Consider the following 21,626-nt stretch of genomic DNA (forward strand, 5'->3'; position numbering starts at 1 on the left):
TAGATGCTCTTAGAATTATTTGCAGTCCTTCACTAATATTCTCCATTCGAGCAGTAGTTTGAGACAGGGTTGAAGTCTTGAGTCTGAACCCTTGCTGAAATCAAGCATCTGTTCAAGAGGGTCATTATCAGTGCTCACATTTTCTGAAAGAAAGCAAACAACTTCTTGATAGTCCTCTCAAAAGAGACCTAATTCCCAAAATGAACACAGCATTGTGAAGCTTACTGCTGCTAGGTCATTGGAAAGGTATAACTATGGAATGAGTGCACGTTTGTCCTCAGTAGGTGAAGTGCACTTTTGGATGAACACGTGTGTTCACCTGAGTTTCAGTCCTCCTTCCCACAGTGAAATGAAAATGTGAGTACTTAATATGTTACAGTGAAACCTCGTTAAACCGTAGTGGGCCGGAGCTCGGAAAAAGTACGTGCTAAATGGTAGTACTGTTTAGCTGAAATAGCATGAGATAGACCACTTACCTGTCAAAAACGGAACTCGGAGAGGGAGCGATGAAAGGTAAAAATAACGTGCAGTATTTATTCACTTCGCGCGACAAGTGTTATTTTCATTTGATGCCGTGGTGGCCTAGTAGCGACAGCGGCCTCAAACTTACTGAAGCTGCGAGCCAGCTTTTCAGCCAGCCCCCTCTTCTCGGTAAATGCTCGCATGGCACATTCCTCGTTGGCATTACGTAATCTCCGGTTTATGCATTTACAAAACACATTATGTTCAATGGCCGCTGAGTCGGGGATTTGACTTTACTACTTTTAAAGCGAAACTACTGTTTAAGCGGGTACGGTTTAACGAGGTTTTACTGTAATGCAATTAGCATTCTTTGAGAACGTCATGCACTTTCAGAGGCCTATCTGTCTGTCTATCTAGCCAGTTTCCCGTCATCTTGGGCCACTAGGTATTCCAGGGTTTAATGGGTAGATCAGCAGGCTGCTGGGCTGTGGAAACAGGGTTTGAAACCAACCATTTGACCAACTTGGGTCACTGTTTATGTGCTACTCTTGAACGAACCTCTTTCAGGCCAACTCGAGTTACTACTAGGTATGCGCCACTGTGTATTTGCCACCCGTCAATGAACTGCTTTGACACACACTTGATTAACTGGGTATGTGCCGCTGTTCAGTGACAAACAAAATCATAAACACTTTTGAGGGGGCTGGGCTTAACAAAGACACATGATATATATTCATGCACTCTGGTCTGAATATATATTCATGCATGCACCAAGAACGGACTTCGTGCCCTCAGTACTAGATGACGCACAGTGTTCAGTGGTAATAAGGCCCCTAAATAAAATACAGGTAGCACCATTTCCTCTCTCCTCCTCTGCACCGACATTGGCTCCCCCTACGCAGAGCCTAACTAGGAGACGCTGTCCGAAAGAAATGCAATCGCTACGTGTTGCTCACGCTTTTGAGGCCGTATTTTGATCGAATTTTTTTAACGATATATCGTGACCCGCGGATGAAACATCAAGAGAAGGCCGTCTGAATGTCGCTGCACTTGGTTGGCTCGGTTGGCTCTACTTATTTGTGCTGCCTCTCTCATTTCAGAGCCAACCAAGCGGCGAAAACACAGCGTTTCAGCTGTGTTTCAGCAACGCCGCACTCAGCCACTTTTCCAGATCACTTTTCAAGACACGTGCCTGCGCGTGTCTCTGTAACGCTAATGAGAACACAAAGCGCAAACCCATATCACCAATCGGCAGTCATTTTCAGCATTGCAGATCGCTTTCAACGTATGGTCGCCGCAGTGTCACCGTTTCGTAACGTACGGCGATACACTCAAAAGGTGCTGTTCGCATACACTGAGGCCAAACAACGACAATGTGTTACCCGCCGTGGTTGCTCAGTGGCTATGGTGTTGGGCTGCTGAGCACGAGGTCGCGGGATCGAATCTTGGCCACGACAGCCGCATTTCGATGGAGGTGAAATACGAATACACCTGTGTACTTAGATTTAGGTGCACGTTAAAGAACCCCAGGTGGTCGAAATTTCCGGAGTCCTCCACTACGGCGTGCCTCATAATCAGAAAGTGGTTTTGGCAAGTAAAACCCCATGATTTAATTTTTTTTGACGGCGACGTGATGGAATGTATAACAGTCGACAAAAAGCACATGCGTTTGAAGACGACCTGATTGAAGTCGGGTGCAAAAGTTGCACATAAACGCAGTGTAAACATGCGGCGCTTAAGAGAGCGAAAAACTAATGAATGCGCATACAAGTGGCAGCATATGGGATTAGTGATGAGCGAAGAATCGCTCGCTTACCTAACACAGCCGGGACCATTGCATTGAGGTGAAATCAGCCCGGCTGATTCTTTGAAGCCAGACCTTCCTCCAAGCTGTGTCTCACTTCGCAGATGAAATCCGGAAGAGTCGCTTGCCATCAGTTTCATGTGTGGTGCATCCGACGGCAGATCAAGACGGCATCGTGAACACAGAACTACGATACTAAAGCACAAAGGAGGTGAAAAGCGTGGCGTCTACGTAAAGCTCCTCATTGTGTCTGCGTATGCCGCTCGGAATGTTTGGCACCGCCATGCCGATGGAAGCAAAAACAAGCAATAAAGAAAAAAGCACATGACACTGTTTGTTCAATGGGAGGGCCGAGGGTCGACTGAAAGCGCAGGGCAGGAGGACGGCGGCAATCTTCAAAGGATGGCGCTACCTTTATTTTATTTAGGGGCATTAATTGTGAAGCACATTGGAGGAACTCTGCTGTATATTTGCCTCATACATGATGTGTCTCTTCAGCGGCCATATGGTGTGTTGCTACATGACTTCAAAGCTAATCACATTAACGTTGACGTTCATGGGGAGACTGGTTCTGCTGGAATTTCTTTCATAGTTAATTAATCTTCCTTACTGCATGGGTTAATTTTCAGTGGTTCTGGATATCGTTACATTTTAATGTTACCTAAGTAGACCTGATTTGTTAGAAAGCTCTTGAACATTTAATTGGTAAGTTTCGAAGAATCACAGCACCACATTGGCAAAAAGAATGACTTGAAATTTTACTGGAAATCATCAAAGTGCAATCTAACATATGTAAACATATGTGCCTTCGCAACAGTTTCAGGTGTTCGAACTTCCTCAAGTTATACTAAGTTGTTGTTGGTTCTTAGTGAGCATTGAAGTTAGCTATTAGAAGTATATTTTCAAAGGCAATCTGCGAATTGCAGATGTAGCGTGTGGTCATTTTGTTAAATTCAAGCTGTAATGTTAAGATCCGGCTGACTGGAGGTTTGGGACGTATTCATGTTGGCCATTTGTGAATCCAAAAATGCCGTTCAGAAAAGCCCTTGTCTACAAGGTGACAAATGCGGCTGTGCAGCATCTCCAGTTCAGCATCCCATGCCCATGCGTGCCACAGAGTGAAAACTTTCATTGACGTCCATGCTTTCTTGTGGAACGGGTATCAAACCTGGTAGCCTTTCGTGTTCTTAAAGCAGAGTGTGGATCTGGTTATGCTGATAACGATTGGTTGTAGTTTAGACGAGCGATCCATATGCACAGTGAGCAAAACTGAGACCCTGCTCATTTTCCCCCCCATGGCACGTACAGTCGACTGCTTCTTTAACAGTACCGCACGAGTGTTGACTGGCCGGCCGGTCAGCGCCTTCTAACAGCCCGAAGCGATGAGATCACCAACAGTAGCGCATGTGCGCCAAGTTCACTGGAAGCGCAAGTTTTGTCTGCTAGCCTCTTTCCACCAGCACAACACAGCCCCTGGAGTGATTAATTTAGTGCAAGCTTCCCGCCTTATAGGAGAGAATGGCTTCCAGTGAACTTGGTGCGCATGCACTACTCCTGCTGATCTCATCACTTCTCGCGGTTATAAGGCACTGACCGGCCGGCCAATCGACACTCGTGTGGTACGGTTAAACATTTGGTCGGCTGTACAGTGAAGCTCGGTCATATCACACTCGTTCATGTCACACACAGGCGTGTCGAATTATTGTTCATATCGAACAGTCCAAACATCCCCTTGAAAATCACAGGAGCATTGTTCTTTTTTATCTGAACTTCCATGGCACGGACATGCAATATTGCAAATGAAGCTTGGCCAGCCGTCACTTTTTCCATGGTTTCATTGCACCAGCAGGGGGCCCTTAGCTTAGGTTACGTGGCTGGCAGACTGCCAAGCCAGCATGCGTGACATGTAGTGAGAGAGCGGTTGTAGGAATGGGAAACAAGGTCAACTGTAAAAAAAATGTGGAGGATGGCAGGAGCTAGGGGAAGCGCATGCATGCGCCACGGAGGGCATATGGAGGTGCCACCTCTGCTGCCAAAGGCAGCACTCTTTTCATCTTTCTGCGTAGCTTTCCATGCCTGCGCCATGTTTTCTGTGACCTGGTGTGCTTGATTCCATCGTTCTGTTCGGCAAGTACGTGGAGGAAGCAACAGCGCTTGTGGGGTTCTTGCCTGTGCTCTTGGGACAAAGGAACGACAACACAGTAGTGCAAACTATCACAAGGGCATTAATTGCACCTTTCATCGACTAATGCCTGCTAGCCGAGTTGCTATCCACAAAACATTCCGATGGGCGCGCGACAAACTGTGGAAGTCCGACTCACCACGACCGGATAACGAGCGAATATGTTCGCCTCATGCTGGACGCCAACGCCTGGTCATTCGTGCATACAGTCACGAAAATGGTGGCACGTTCGAACGATCGTGTTCGTCCATTCCGGGGTAAGCCTCGCGAGACGGTCTCGCAGAAGCATGAATCTGAGCATGCGCAGAACGTCCGCGCTGCTTGCCGATCCCGAGCCGAAGAGCCTTCTCTTTTTCCTGCCCAAGTAACCCTGCTGTTAGGTGGCGTTAGCAGAGCCACACTCGCGCCATCTCTCGCAATACGCTTCAACCACACCGACTGGCGCAGGCACCAAGCCACGCGGCGAAGCTGGATTACAGGAGATGGGAGCTATGCGGGAAAACAACATATCAGGGGACGCGTGAGAGTCGCACATCCCCACACGTTTCAGCATCTTGCTGTGTTGTGTTGAGTGTTCCAGGGTGCAGTGGGTGCAACAAAGAGGAACAGAAAAAACCTAACGCTGCAACAAAACTGGATATCATGTGATGCATCGAATGGGGCAAAAATAAGTCTTCAGTTGCAGATACTTTCGGAATACCGTGCAGCACACCGAGCATGCTTCTCCAAAACAAGCCCGAAATGAACCCTTTGACGGTCAATGACGTAAATATACGGCGCCACGAACTAGTCCGAAAATGGTCGATGCCATATATCTATGGCGCTGTCTCTACGTTTAAAAAGCTCGCCAATTTCCTAACTTTTTCTTTTCTGTCATGTGCTGCCACTATGTGTGGATACAGAGAATTTTTCTCGCGCGCCTCCCTGTCTCGGTTTTCGTTGCATGGTTTGTTTTAGTGCTAGCTTGCTCCCGCGCGTCTATATACTACCACTCGCGCATTGGCACGCACGTGTGCGGGCGGCTGTTTGGATTTTGTTTCGCGGGCGGTTTCGTTTTTTTGCGCTTGCAAAAGTGATGGCTATCTCGTTACTAATCGCTCAAAGGGCGACTGCTTGTTTCTCACTTGTTTAGTGCTCACAGGGATGCGTATAGGAAAGATGCCGCCGTGCGTGCGTTTCCGTTTCTTTTCTTTTTTTTAAGACTACTAATTGCCCTAGCTGGTTGGCGATAAGATGAAGATTAGTGGAAGTTTGTCGCATGTGTTGCTTTTTTTGATGGGCACACAACCAAACAGTTTTCCTGAGTGCGCGCACCTACGCAGTTCGATTACGCTATGGACGTACGTATTAGTGTAAGAGCAGAAACATTAGAGACTTGCGAAATATTCTCGTGTGCAGATTTTCAAAGCCTTGAACTATGTGCATAAAAATGCATCAAATTTTTAATTCTGATAAGTTTATTTCCTTTTTTATTGTTGTTATTCATGAATGAAGAGGAGTGCATATATACCAACACAAAAGATTTTTTTCTCACTTTACGGTCACCCTAGAAAAATTACGGTAAATTCTTTTCGAAATAAGTCCCTAAGAAGAATTGGAATCTGCAATAAAAAAAATCAACCCTGGGCGGTCGCATATGGCGAAAAAAATCGTCCCTCAAAGGGTTAAGAAGACAGCATTGGAATGCAGTTGTTTGGGAGCTTGGTATCTGCGACTTCCGATGTTCATCAAGACCGAAAAAGCCCTCCACAAGTGGTTTCTTGATGTCTGTGCCAGGAACATCCCTATGGATGGCCTGGTGCTAAGTGAGAAGGCAAGGTGCTTTGCGGTCACATTTCAAAGGGAAAACATTTGTGGCGGAGGCGGAAATGGTTGGCTCCAGCAACCGCAAAACTGTTGTGACATCATCGGCATAGTGGTGCAACTGAAGCTGACAGCAGCCATGACATGAAAAAATTGTGTTCTGAAGAGTGGCCGGAGATTCGTGCAAAGTTTTCTCCTTTAGACATATTTAATGCCAATGAAATTGGACTTTTTTGGCAGACACTGCCAAAAAAGGCTTTTGATCTACGTGGCAGTATACATGCCAGGGTAGAAAGATGCGGAAAGTGATTGTGACCATCCTGTTTGTGGTGGACATGGACGGATCATGCTGACTAGAGCCATTTGTGATGGGCAAGTTAAAGTCACCACAGTGCATGAAGAGCTGTTAGAGTGTCCTAGTGCGCTATGACTTCAACAGAAAGGCTTGGATCACACATGAATTTCTTTAAAAATGGCTTCAGGAATGGGACGTCAAGCTGGGCAGTCTGACTGCCGAGTGTGGCTTCTGCTCGACAATAGCTGGGCGCATCGCATTGCCTGCTAATGCAAAACATTGAAGTCGGATTCTTTCCACCGAACACTGCAGCAAAACTGCAGCCCCTTGACCAGGGAATAATCAAGGCATTCAAGATCGGCTACAGAAGAAGTCTTGTTCAGCAGCTCCTTATTAACCTTCGTCTGGGCCTCAAGCTCAAAGTTGACCTGCTAGGAGGTAGAGGCAATCCAAATGATTTCCAGTGCTCGTGCCAACATCAAGGAGGGCACAATGGCCAACTGCTTTTGTAAAGCGAGTTTTGTAATCATCACAGAGGAGGTTTTTGCAGAAGTTCAGGACGACGACGGTTGTGAGCCCCTGAACAATGCTTTGTGCCAGCTGTCTTCTTGCCTGGGTGCCATGCCAGTTGAGTTGATTGCACAAGACTTCATAAGCGTTGATGCCGAGGTGCATGCTGTGATGGAGTTGAGTGAGCTAGACATTGGGGCAGATGTGGCTGGTGTCGAGAAGGCCAAGTCGAGTGGCAGTGCGAACCTCAGTGAACAGGAGGTGTTGCCTTCATGCACAGCTGCTGAGCTGGCTTCAGCTTTCGTCTTTATTCGTCACTGTTGTGCCGCAGTTGAGGGCATGTGGGCAGCCTCGACAGGGTAAAGATGAGTGTGATGAATTTCATGACTTGTAAGCAAGTCAATCTTACTGGTTTTTTCTCAGTGAAGTAAACTTTATAATCACATAGCATTTGTGAATGTTGCACAGTCCTTTTTTTTTTTTCGCTTCTAAAATAAAGTTTTTATCACCATAGTGCTCTTGTCGACTTTTTATATTCATGTCCGACAGTACTACCCTTCAGATTCAATATCTTGTTTTACAGTATCTGGCAATACCATGCGTTTTCAAGTTTGTCAGTATTAAATATTTCCGAGAACACGAGAAGTGATCGCATCTCTGTTAGGAGGAGCGCACTTGCAGGGGCGTGGCACCGCATTTGCTATACCGAATGTGGTGGGGGACAAGAGCTTGATGCTCTTGTCCCCCACCAGTACGTTGCTGTGTACTTTTGCATGGGATTTTCAAGAAGATTTTACAACTGTTCGATATAGATAATTTGAGATATCCAAGTTTGATATATGCAAGTTTGATATATCTTGGATTCACTGGAGTTCAATCCTTATGGATGTGCTACTGTTGGTTATAAGGCACCTAAGCTTGCTCTAGCTGTGATTGAGCTTGTACCCAAAGTTGTTTTCTTGTTCTCTTCTGCAGTGCATTTTCGTCGTATGGAAATAACTGTGTACCCTGATGACGATGACAAGCCTGCTGTAGGCGAAGGCCTCAACCGCAAAGCACAGGTTACTCTTGACAAAGTATGGCCAATCAACAAGACTACTCGTGAGCCAATCATGGTAAATGTGCCCTATTCCATCCTTTGTCTGGTAAATGCTTACTACAGTAAACTGCCTTAATACGTACCTGCATGAAGCGTACTGTTACTAACGGTTACAAACAAGTGGTGACGAATCCCCATTGCAGTCTGTGGAGAGCCTAATGTTCTGGCTGACCACTTGTTGCTGTGACTTGTCGTATGCCTATGGGTGGGTGCGTGTGATGGTAACATATTGCTACGTAGGGGCTAGCTGCACTGCTTTGATTTGTGCTGTGGCTGACACTGCATGCATATAATGTATCCGGAGAGGCATGATGGCAGCTTCAGCAAAGAAGATTGCAGTCGGCAGGGGTGCTCAATAACCTACTCTTACCAGCCCTGTCACAATAAGTGGTGCAGTGACGTTAGAAATGTACTCTACGCTTTTAAAACAAAATTTTTTTTGTCGTACCTGATAGTACAGCCTAGACATAAGGAATATCACATCTAATGTTCTCTTACAAAAGTTTTATGTAAGCGTGCTATATTTAAAAAGCTATAAGTGGACATTACCCCTTGTCAAGCTGCAGCAGTCGCACTCAAGTGTGTTCCATGTGGCTATGGCTATGCTTCCCTCGTTCGGCACAGTCATTCGGTGACGTGAGTGTAATCTACTTCCGGTTGATTTGAACTAAGTGCATTTGCCTATCTCTTTCCAGTGCAGTTTTTCTTTTTACTGGGGCGATGGTTGCTTCACAATGAAGTTTACCATATTTATTTGAATATAGGGCGAGGTTTTTTTTTTTTCAGAATCTGTAGCCTCAAAGTCATCGTCCGTCTTATATGCGAGGCTGATAGATTCAGTTACTGTCACAATATGGCGGCAGCAGTGCCACATTTCCAGCCATCCAGGTTTTAGATAGCAGCACAGATTGTAGCAACTAATCAGCCTTGGCAGCCAAGGCAGTACCATATTTTTGCATGTATAACCTGCACTGAGAATTATAAAGATATAAGTGTAAATTATGTGCGAATTTTGTCTTATTCTGCTTATTACAATTATTCTGGAGGCTTCAGATTATTTGGTATTTCTGGCAATCCCTGCCGCATCTGAATAATCCGTAGGCTACTCTATATTACCTTATATTGCTGCACATTCGTAAGTTCTAATTCTTGGGCCCCCCAATTGCACCCTCACCTTATACACGTGAGCGCCTTATAATTGAATAAATACGGTACTTGCTGCATTCATGACTTATACAGTATGTAGTCTTTGCGGTATACTGTGCACACACGTGTGCACACATGTACAGTGCAGCCTTTACAACTTGTGGTTTGGCTTTTCTTATGGTTTGAGCCAGCTTGGCGACTACTAGATAGACTAGGCTTTGCTAGTGTCGGTGGTCGGTGTCGAGGAGGCACAGGCCACATGAGCGATGACCATGCCAGTCACATACCAAAACGAAAATATCACTATTTCGGCTTGATTATGTGGCCAAATTAGCACATGGCCATGCAGTCAGAGCCTGAATTTTCGCATGCCACTTTATAAATGTTTGAAAGTGTTTATAAGTGTTTCTATAAGTGTTTGAAATTTTGGTTGTCCTTTAGGTCTACGGGGGGCCGGTGGCGGTGTCACTGAGCTGTCCGAAAAATAAAGCATATCCAGATTATTGGTCGGTGACTGTATCGAGGTTTAACTGCATTTCCACAGTAACCTTGAGCATGAACTGACGGTAGATGACTCGTTAAGGTTTTTAGATTTGTGACTTAGTATCTCTAGAGATCACTTGTGCTGGATATACGAGCCCAGAGGGAACAAGCCACTTTTTGTCTTATCTGTTGGCCCATTCCAAGCTGGTTAAGCGGGGCATTGTAAATCTTTGCTTCACAAATGCCCTAAATAAGTCTTGCTTCCACTCTTGAACATGGAGTCTCCTTGCGCAAGCCTCCCGCTTAACATGTGCTGGGTACCCTCAGCTTTTGTTAGTTTCAGTAGCAGAAAAGATCTTAAAGAAAATCAAGCTGGGAGACAAAGCAACAGCTGACAGCACTGCCAAAGACAATCAGCCAGTCGCGGTGCTCCCTTACATGCACAAGATATTGCCAGCTTGAACAAGATGGGCAGTAAAGTAGATATTAAAGTTTTTTCTGCCCCAGAAAAATTATCAGTGCTCTGTAGGCGTGTGAATGCTTATGCCACACGACGAAATATTTGCACTACTAACCACAGGAAGCGGTTTCGAGCATGCGCTCTGGGTGTGGTTCACAAGATTCCCCTGACTTGCGGAAAGAAATACGTTCGCTAAACAGGCAGACGTTTAAATGAGTGATTGAAAGAGCATTTTTGCAATGTTTGCACCGCCGTGCAAGGTCATCTTGGCATTTACTGCAGAGACTGCTCTTGTGAACCTGAATTTGAAAACTGCATCGTAATCTCCAAACACCAAGAACAGCTTACACATGAAATCATAGAGGCTGACAAGATACAGCGGCTGGGTGACCTTTGCATCAGCATGCCCTCTATTGCCCTTACAAAAAACAAAATCAGGTATCTGGCTGTGATGCAACAGGGGTTCATGTGTGACATAATGCAAAAGCTGTTTTTCATTACTTTTGCTCATGTACATAATTCTTGCGATTTCTCAGATAAAAATCAGTTAAACTTAGTGCCTGTGTTGTGTTCTTCCTTCAGTCCTCGTCTTTTGCGCTGTGCGCGCGTGTCAATATTGAAACACCAACTCGCCCAAGCTTCAGCCTTATCAACCTTGAGCAGGTTTTTTTTTTCAGTGGAATATTCATGATGAGTTTACTTTTTCCTTTTTTTTTTCTTTGTGGTAAATGCAGTCGACACTCTTTACAACAGACCATAATAATCGAGCGAGAAATGTTCATTATATTCAAAGTTTGTTCTAGCCAAAATGAAAGCCATGGTATGTTCAGAAATGGTGGAACTTCAGATATACAGTGTCCCGTGTTTGATTGTTGCAACCTGCAGGCGATTGCAAAAAACAATGACAAAATCAAAATTAGAATAAATTACTCAATAGATATACGGATTTACTAGGTAATCCTACAACCATTTATGCTATAGTGGCGTGGTGCCTTGCTTACTGCCATTTTCCAGATGCTAGCTGCCAATAAATGGCAGCAGTTTCCCTGCACAGTGGCAAGATTTTCCTGTCTGCAAAAAAGATGAGTTCAAGTGATATTCCTGCAGTTGCGGCCAGCTCACTGCTGCGATGGCTGCAACTGCGGGAATATCGTTGTAACTCATTTTTTTCACATTGGATGTTGCATCCAGCTCCCTACCATCACGGCCACCCCAGCCCAAGCACATCATCACTGCCAATGACAAACATTGGTTACTGTTTGGTTCTTACACAAAAGAATGGTCAATAGAATAAACTGATGCCTTAATTTTATCCTCTGTGACAAGCGATGATCACTGTCATACCTGTAGCATGAACGAGAGCTGCGATATGAGGAGAGTTCAACACAGAGCCTATGTTTCACCATCGATGCACTTCATGCAAGATAGTTTGACCACACCATGCTCTTCGCATCCTGGGCGCTGTGAAAACAGCCTATTTTCTTTCTTTTGCAAATAGATGTGATGAGAGATAAAGTGGTTTCTAAATTATGAATCTTGCGATTGTCAGCGGTTCATTTTGAAGTTCAAAAAACCATGGCTTTGAAGTGAAGCAGGCTAGGCTTAGCGGTGCCCTTGGCATGTTCTCAGCACTGAGCCGACAGCCGTGGGCGGCAGTAAGCCACTTGCATGATCGTCCTGAAAACTCTGAAACACTGTTAGCCAACAGGGTATCGTGTCGTATGCCGCTGCAGAAAGCTTGCTGGTAGTATTTAACGTTCATTTTCGCACATTCAGCAAGTGGGTGGAAATAGTTGCACGCACTGCAGGATAACTCGGGTGAGCTGGTGTTTACTGTAAGACATGATTTTGTTGTGGAAGAATCCAGAAAGAAAAAAGAAAGCGAGTGAAAGGAAAGAGCAGACAGAAAGACAGGTGCTACTGTTTAGCACCAGTCTTTCTGTCTGCTCTTTCTCTTCACAAGTATTTCATTTTCTAAATTTTAACGCTACAAAATCATGTCTTGACGTAGTAGTTCTGCGGAAACCCGCAAGGTGGAGAGAAGTAATGAATGTCTTGATTTTCCCTTTATTCATTACTTCTCTCCACCTTGCGGGTCTCCGTAGAACTACTAAGTCAAACACTTGCCTTTGCTTCGTGTTGTTGACAAATTCGACTTCGCCCTGCCATCTGCTAGCCGCCTGGTTAGCTCAGATGGTAGAGCGGCTGCCCCGGAAAGACGGTAGTCCCGTGTTCGAGTCCCGGACCAGGACGAATTTTTCTTCAACTATGAGGCTTTTCTTTCGAGGAACCCGTATGGATTTCCTTTGTAGCAATTGCTACGATTGGGTGGATGTCTCATTTTCGCTTTATTAATCAATGTTTGCGCGAGGAAAAGTGGAAATGCTACGTTTTAACTGATGTGTACCCAATAAGCTGGTCCGGTTTATGCGGATACAAAACACATTATGTTCAAGGGCCGCTGAGTCGGGGATTTGACTTTACTACTTTTAAAACAAAATTAATGTTTAACCCTTTGAAGGTTTTTGCCGTATGTGTATGGCGGTGGTTTTCTGTCCCGCAAGGTCTTTGCCGTACGGGTACGGTTTCGACCCTCCGTTAGAAATTTCGCACCATAATGACGATACGTGCTCACTGGGAGGTGTTGCCACCTCTTAGGGCTTACAAGAAGCATTTAAAATTTGTGCTATCTTCTTGCAGAGATAAACAGAACTGATTTATAGCTTCAGCGCGTCGTGCAGACTGCGGCAACACCCCTTTTGCGGTTTCAGTTTCGCCGTGTGATCGTAACGGAGGCACGCAAAATGTGATCTTTCTTTTTGTCGGCACTCTCTTGCTGGGGTTGCGGAAGTTGATTTCTATCTTGATTGGCACTGCTCTTAGCTTGTCCGCTCGCGAGGTTTTCTCGCTCTCTGCGGCAATGCGCTTACGCGAGAGGGTGCCTCAGACCTCTGCCCAAGGCAGCCGCATGCAGAGAAGATGTCATGTGTGCGGCAACACAACTCGTTGCTCCAAGAGGAGAACAGACACGCGTTTTAGGTGTGCAGACTGCGAGAAGGCGCTGTGCATAGACCCATGTTTCAAGGAGTACCACACTCTGAAATACTATTGAACATTTTGCAGTTCTGAGTGATGCTGACATCAAAATACTGTTCCTAATTATTGTTTACTATTTATTCCCGACTTTATACATCTTGTGCATTCAAGATCCGCAATAAAGTTCTTTTCAAAATAATTCGACCCTCAAAGGGTTAAGCGGGTACGGTTTAACGAGGTTTTACTGTACTCTCAACTCTGGCACATACTGTAAGACTGCATTCTGCACTTCAGCCTTGTAATTGTATCCAATACAAAGAATAACAAAGTTTTCATGAAGTAGTCTAGCAAGGGCACAACACCATATGGCTTAAGAATGAGTGCATCTAGTATATGATGATTCCTTTCACTCACTTCTATTCTTTTCTCATCAATCATTTGTTGCTGGGCAATCCCAATGTTAATGTGCATGAAGTGTTGCAAGGACCACTAATGAAGCACAAAAAAGGAATAGCATTGAATTTCTACATTAGCCCAACCTTTATTTGTAAAGTTATCAGGGGAGTGCGAATACCGAATAGTAGATTTCTAATCAATTATCATATCGAATCAGGAAAAAAAGACGAATATTGAATCGAAGATGGCATATCAAAATATTTTTCACAAAATTTAATTCTTAAAAAGTTTGGGCACGAAAATATGTTGATGCATATGCTCAGAAGTTTCCTGGCATTGCATAACAAGAATGTTGCAAGCTATAAGTAACTTAGGCACATAAAAACCAAGATATACAGTGCAGTCAACTCTTATTAAAGGGAACACCAAATTAATATGCCAGCACTGATCACATTTCAGTTCTAGTAGATGGTCTGAAAAATATTTTTTTTTTGTCAGTAGAATTTCTGTTAAATATAAGAATCTAGGGCTTTTCTTTTTTTCTGAAACTAACAAATTAGTGACATTCTCTTGTACTGAATGCCAATGAGGTTATCAGTTTAATAGTGGACCTGTGTACAGTCCTTTATTTATTGCACAGAATGTTTTTCATTCCTGTTTTTAAATTACAGAAGGGCTAAACCGGCTTTGCGGAAGTTAGGTTATCTAAGGCCAATCTGCGTAACAGATGAAAAAACCGCGCATCACGTGACTTAACACCACTCCGCGTGTAGCCAGTGCCAGCAGTAAAGAGCAGGCGCCGCTCGTGCCGTCTCAATGTCAGGTTCGGCCTGATTTGCCACGTGTAAAAGAATCTGATATCTGGAGGGTCACAGCAAGCTCATGTGGTGCTCGCTACCCTCCCCTCTTCCTCTCCCTCCTCATTCATCCGCAGTCTCTCGCTTTTGTTTGAAGGGTGGCTTGTCAGCTTTCCGAGTGTTGCATGGCTGCTGCAAGTAGATCTGCATTGATTTCGCACCAAACTGTAACTTTAGTCACCGGTGCCTGATGAAGCAGCGCCGATTAGGCCTGATAGCAGAGGTAGTGTGGCCGGGACAAAAATTTGCCGCAACAGAATGCTTGCTGCTAATATGTTCGTATAGGTGGTTCATCTGTGATTGGTACTGAGATTGTGCATGTGGGTCAGATTGACAGCTGTTGAAGCGACGTGTAGTTCGTCGCTGCATATCCAGAAGGATCGGCGTGCCTATCAGCGGCTAATCGGCTCAGTTTTCGCACTTTATAAAATATGTGCCGTTTTTGTTGCCATTCCCTCTATCTGTCTTCGCATTATTATTTCCATTGGTCCTGCTGGACCAGACGAACCTTGTCCTGAAAAAGCCGGCCCCCATCAATGCGACGGCATTAAGCGAACTGTTGCGTTCGGGCGCTCTATGTGCAATTCCTGCATTGGGCTGATGGCAGGGAGCACTAACAATGACAGTCCACTACTACATCAGTCAGGGCAGCCCGATTGCGGTACCCTCATTTCTCCTTTTGCACCGCAAGTGAAGTCAAATGCTCACTTAGGCGGCATTGTGCACGAGGGGCTCTGCGGTGCATGCAACCCGTGGTGCTGTGCGGGTCCCCACATAGAATATATCAAATATTCGAGAGATCGATTTGTAGATATTGGATTTGCGAATGGAATCGAACATTCACTATTCTATTTGATTTGGTAATATTTGAATATTCACACATCCTGAAATATTATGCATGTATAACAAATAATGCGAGTCCAATGAATAATGCAGGAAAAGATATCTAGCTAATAAATTTAATTGAGTATTTACAATCTCAACTTGTGTGGCTTATTTTTCTCTTTTTCAGGAACCAGAAAAGCTGAAGGCACTTAATTATCAAGAGAAACTGGAGAGGACTACTGCGAAAATTGGAGGTCGTTTTCTGGAATACAGACCAGAAACTGGGTCTTGGGTTTTTGAGGTGGGTCCAATCTCTGTATTGCAGCTTGGGAAACAAAACAATCTGGGCTGCTTAGTTGTGTTTATCTTAATATTGCTTGTCAAAGTTTTGTTCACCTGGATCCCATTGTCCTGTCAACTCTTATCAGCTTGGTGTAGTAACTACAATCACTTCTGCTCGTTTGTCTGTTTTGCAGGTGAGACACTTTTCCAAATATGGTTTGGACGAATCTGACAATGAAGTGGACGAGGTTGCGGTCCAGACAGCTACATCAGCAAAGTTACCACAGCAGGCAGCGGCCATAAAACCTGCTGATGGCACTGCAGACAAAGTCACTCAGGTGTGGTTATAGGGAAATTTTTACCTAAAGCCTATTCTTCTTGCATCTCCTCCTGGTACAAGTGCAGGCCTTTGAATTTTGTTGATGATAGGATGCTTGCCTTAATAACTTTTGATGTACCTTGGGCTTTCAAACTCCTTAACTGCAAAAAAGAATAATCTTATGACATTAAATGTACTTTTTCTTTGTGTGCTGTTCAGATTGAGGTTGTGTGAATGAATATCATAGACTAGCATTAGTGGCTTTGGTAGTGCTTCAAGGGTCACAACTGTAAATGCCTGGCAGCAACTGCACATTTAGATGAATGTACATTTGGAAAAGATCACCCCTAGCATTCTCCCAGAGGGTGGTGATCTTTTATTTTTTTCCTATGGTGCTACTGCTTCTTACCTACCGCCAGAACTGATCTTTCTCTTCACATAATGGTAGCTAGCGCCAGGTTGACTAGGAGTATTCGTGCTTCACTTTGTCTGCTGCCGCATTCCCACACCCCTGCATGTGCACTTTAGGTTCAGCATTAGTGTGCAGGCCATTTCCGTTTAAGACATCGCAAAGACAGATTCACAGTGGAACCCCGTTCATACGTTTTTCACCGGACCGGGAAAAAAAAACTTAACAGCCGGGAAAACGCAACAGTGAGGAAAGCTCCGACAATGAATGAAAAAAGTGCAGCTTCAACTGTGGACAATTCTCAAGGCTCGCTAGAAATCGCCACACGTTTCTCAATAGCTTGGAAGGCCGCATTGCTGTCAGCGTCGCTGTGAGGTGCGACGTAACTGCGGAGGAGGTCCAGAGCCGCGACGGCTTCTCCAAAGCTATGATTTGGCAACTCCCCGGCATCATGCGGCTCGTGCTCCTCGTTGTCACCGCGCCAAGGCAATGGCAACGAACGAAGGAATATCCGCGGCAAATTTTGCCCTCTTTGGTGTAATCATGCTAACGTGCTAACGATTGTTTCGTATTGCTACGGAGCGCGCGTGTCCGAGCAGCACGGTTGCGCGCGGCGCGGCATGGTTTCGCGAGAAATGTAAACAAGAGAGGAGAGCTGGCCTGATAGGCGGAGCAACGCCAACTTCAGGCTTCACTTTAGTTTCACACAGAGTGACGTCAGGGCCTCTCCTGAATTTCCTTCCTCAGTGAGTCGGCCCGTCCAAAAACCATGCGGTGACCGTAATCACAGTGATGATAGTGAGAGCATTTTTCACGAATGGCCGCTTAGTGGCGGCCTTTCGAACTGGCATGCGGCTTCTTGCAGCCAGTTCTATAGCTAAGCCCGGCCAAAACTCATCAAAAGCCAAAATGGCGGTTGGAGCGCGTTGCCTACTTTAACCTAGGCGGGTTCGGGGTGCTAAGTTGCGACGTATCATGCGGAAACGTTTTCACAGCTACTACGTAACAGCAGGGTTACTTATACATTGGATCCTATGGAAGCTATGCCGGGACCGGATGAAAACGACGTAGCAGCCGAGAAAACGCAGCAGTGAGGAACGTAACAGCGGGGTTTTACTGTATATCTTTATAAGCGTCCAAATTGTAACCACTGCACAAGATGCCCATCTTCATTGGTTCTCCCAAAGGAGTGCAATTGCTTTGCTTAGAGGTGGGTGCTTGCAATAATATGATACCTCTTCACATGTGTTTATTTTTCGAGGCAGGCAAGAAGCAACTGCATTTTGTTTAGCATTCCGACGAACTATTACTGGAAGTTTCTCACCCATATAGATTTTGCGACAGGTGCACAACCACTGTCAGTGCCCACAGTGGGTCTGTGGGCGCTGTCATGCACGCCTCACTTGCGCTATAGCCTATCGTGCTGGCGGTTTCACAGCCATGTTCAAGAAAAAAAAAAAAAAGACTTTGCAAATTTAGCTTTATCTGTAAAAAATTTGGAAGACGCTTAAGCTTCACCTTTAAGAGTGGAACACAGAATGGAACACCCTTAACACGATAACATTCAAAGATCCCAAACTGTTTCTCACACTTCCCGGCAACTGCAGCTTATGTAACCATAATCCTTACCGGGAAACTCTGGTGGGAAATGCTGTGCACGAAGGCAAGCTTTCTGGTAGAAAGCAGCCTCTGGTGGGCCACGATGCGGCGGAGGCGAGTGCCATCTGGAGGTGTTGCAAGGAACCAGGCACACCACTTTATGGCCTTTGAGGTTTGTGCGTGCAGGGACCACGGCTGCTCTATGAATTTTAGAAACGCTGGAAAATGGGTTGTGTTTGAGTTTCCGCTATTGAGTTAAAATATATCTTACCTTGTATCCATACATTGAAGAATAAAGCATGTATGCCACATGTGTACAATATTTTTTTTTTTTTCATTTAATGTCACTTAAAATGTATTTACTAAATTTTTGTTAAAATAAAGTCTTCTGAAGATATTAACCCTTTGAGGGTCCATGCCGTAAATATACGGCGCCGTGAACAAGTCCGAGAATGGTCGATGCCGTAAATTTACGGCTCCGTCTGTACATTTAAAAAGCGTGCCAATTTCCTAACTTGTTCTTTTCTGTCATGTGCTGCCACTATATGGGAATACAGGGAATTTTTTTCGCGCACCTCCCTCTCTTGGTTTTTGTTGCATGGTTTGTTTGAGTGCTATTTTGTTCCCCCGCGTCTATATACTACCACTCGCGCATTGGCGCGTGCGCGGGTGGCCGTTTGGGTTTTCTTTCATGGGCGGTTTCGGCTTCTTGCACTTACAAAACTGGCATTGCGCTTGCAAAACTCTTGCTCGGAATTTTACGGTAGTTAATTTAGCAAAAGTGAAATTTCGTTGCAGTTGGCCTCTAATTAAGGAAGGGTGAAGACAGTGATGAAATTTCAAAATTTTTGTAAATAGGTTAGGTTGAGGATCACTTTTCTTTTCCACTTCTCTCTTGCCCAGCCATTTTTTTCTTTCTTTGTATTTATTATTATTATTCCTTTCTTTAAGACGTCTGTTTGCTTCTATTTCCAGAAGCCTCCCTCAGCTGCTGGAGTCCCCTCTACTTATGCTGCCTGCCTGGAATCTGACACCGCAGCTGGATATGGTTCAGATGATGATGCGATGGAGGATGTGGAGCCATCCTCTGCTGGAACGGCAGACAGGCTCAGCAGTGATGACACATTCTGTAAGTGACTTTCCCAAAGTGAGAAAAGTTGGGTGAATTTGGGTGCTTACTTGTACAGTAAAACCTTGTTAATATGTTCATGCTTAATAAGCAATTACGCTTTAAATGTGGTATCCATGAATCCCCCAACTTGCTTCCATTTAACTTAATGTACTGGCTGACGGCTTACCGTATTCACTCGATTCTAACGCACGCCTGTTTTCCATGACCAAAAAATGAAGAAAATGAAAACCTCGATTGTAACGGGCACCAGTTTTCGATGACAAAAAAAAAAAATGAAAAGAGTACAATACCGCACACCTTGTGCTTTTGTATAGAAATACTATTTTCTCTCATTTGGAAAAAAACAGATTTATTCCCAATACACTAAAGTTGTGATGAATAAAAACAAAAGTAAAACTGGTATCGACAAAACAATGTTGATGAAGGAGCTGCATTACGTTTCATCTAGGAGAGATCATGCTTACAAAATTAGAGCTTATTAGTGCCGTATCAATGTGGTTAAGTATTCATTCTTTCCCAACATGATTAACGATTGGAATGAGCTCCTTAATGAAGTGATGGCAGCATCTAGTATTGAAAATGCCATTGAGAGCCATATTCTTTTAACGTTCTGTTATTCACCTCTGTACATATGCTAGCTTTATTTTTTTAGTTACTTTGTTACTTTGTTTGGCAATTTGTTAGTTTGTATTTGGCTTTTTCGAATTTCATGGCTTAAAAACATGTTGTATTTACAGATGTATTCTTTTGATGTTGCTGAATATTTTTTCATTGTGACCACCTGTATTAAGTTGAGAGTATGACGGAAGCCCGTCTGGTCGGGATGATGCATACTTAAAAGGAAGAGGTCTGGACACCGACCAAAAATGGTTTAAAAGAGTTATTTACGTTTCGGCTCCCCCACGGGAGCCTTGTTCACAATGAAAGAAGCGGCAGAGCTGGCGCCCCTTTTTATGTGCGTCTCAAAACATGATTAAGGCATCTGGCATACATGGGCGGCAGATTGCCTTCGTTGCGATTAAGAGTGTGCGCCGTGGTTTGGATGATTAGGGACTCAAGATAAAGACGCGAAGAATGATTTCGCTCCTTGGCAATCACACGAGATTTCTCCCAGTTAATCTTATGTGATGTGGCTGCGCAGTGTTCGGCCAAGGCATTTGATGCAACGTGTCGTTTCTGGACGTCATTCATGTGTTGCTTAAGTCTTGTTTTGAAGTTGCCGGTTTCACCTACGTAGACGTACCGACAATCCGCACACGGAATGACATACACCACGCCTGGGAACTTGTCCTTTTCCAAAGGGTCTTTCACATGCACGAGCTCGTGTCTAAGTTTCCGGGAGGGCACGTGCGCAGCCTGCACGTCATATGACCGCAGGACGCGTGCAAGAGTCTCGCTTATGCCGGGGACATACGGAATCGAAGCCCGTCTTTTAGGGGGTCCAGACTGCGTGGGTGCTGTGCGAGCCAGCTGGCGCCCTACTGAGTCAATGACGTACTCAGGGTATCCACAAGCCATTAATTCCCTCCGCACAAGTGCATTGTCCGCCATGTGGTCTTCGGCTGTTGTGCACACGTTTTTTGCCCGACGAAGAAGAGAGCCGACAACAGACCTCTTTTGCGAAGCAGGGTGCACCGATCTGTAGTTTAGGTAGCGGCCCGTGTGAGTGTGCTTCCTAAACACCTTGAATAACAGGTTTGGCCCATCTCGCTGCACAAGGGTGTCCAGAAACGGCAGTTGCCCTTCAGATTCCACTTCAACGGTGAACTTGATTGCTGCTTGTATATACTTAGACACGAGCTCGTGCATGTGAAAGACCCTTTGGAAAAGGACAAGTTCCCAGGCGTGGTGTATGTCATTCCGTGTGCGGATTGTCGGTACGTCTACGTAGGTGAAACCGGCAACTTCAAAACAAGACTTAAGCAACACATGAATGACGTCCAGAAACGACACGTTGCATCAAATGCCTTGGCCGAACACTGCGCAGCCACATCACATAAGATTAACTGGGAGAAATCTCGTGTGATTGCCAAGGAGCGAAATCATTCTTCGCGTCTTTATCTTGAGTCCCTAATCATCCAAACCACGGCGCACACTCTTAATCGCAACGAAGGCAATCTGCCGCCCATGTATGCCAGATGCCTTAATCATGTTTTGAGACGCACATAAAAAGGGGCGCCAGCTCTGCCGCTTCTTTCGTTGTGAACAAGGCTCCCGTGGGGGAGCCGAAACGTAAATAACTCTTTTAAACCATTTTTGGTCGGTGTCCAGACCTCTTCCTTTTAAGACCACCTGTATTTTAACCCCGCTACGATAATGTCACGCAGGCGATGTAGGTGTACCGAAAAAATAAATAAATAAACAAATGGAAGCGGCATACCTTGCTGCCAAGATTTTCGCTGCGTCTGTACGAGTCGCATGGGGCAATAGAAATCACTCGTCGTTGCTATCAAACAACTCCTTATCGCTATCAACAGACGAAAGCATTTCATCCACGGTGCTGTCCATGGCATTCGAAATCCCGCAC

At 45.0% G+C, this 21,626-nt stretch overlaps 1 protein-coding gene across 3 annotated transcripts in view; it reads left to right on the forward strand.

The window, feature by feature from the left end:
- Nup98-96 (nuclear pore complex protein Nup98-96) overlaps positions 1 to 21,626 on the forward strand; it is a 264,767-nt gene that overhangs the window by 108,846 nt on the left and 134,295 nt on the right. For all 3 annotated transcript variants that reach the window (XM_055073379.2, XM_055073380.2, XM_055073381.2), the window contains 4 exons: positions 8,032 to 8,171; positions 15,546 to 15,659; positions 15,835 to 15,978; positions 18,943 to 19,096. In XM_055073379.2, the coding sequence (XP_054929354.1) occupies positions 8,032 to 8,171; positions 15,546 to 15,659; positions 15,835 to 15,978; positions 18,943 to 19,096 (552 nt within the window). The remainder of the gene's footprint in view (positions 1 to 8,031; positions 8,172 to 15,545; positions 15,660 to 15,834; positions 15,979 to 18,942; positions 19,097 to 21,626) is intronic.

Source organism: Dermacentor andersoni, chromosome 4 (genome assembly GCF_023375885.2).
Source record: "Dermacentor andersoni chromosome 4, qqDerAnde1_hic_scaffold, whole genome shotgun sequence".
Lineage (NCBI taxonomy): Eukaryota > Metazoa > Arthropoda > Arachnida > Ixodida > Ixodidae > Dermacentor > Dermacentor andersoni.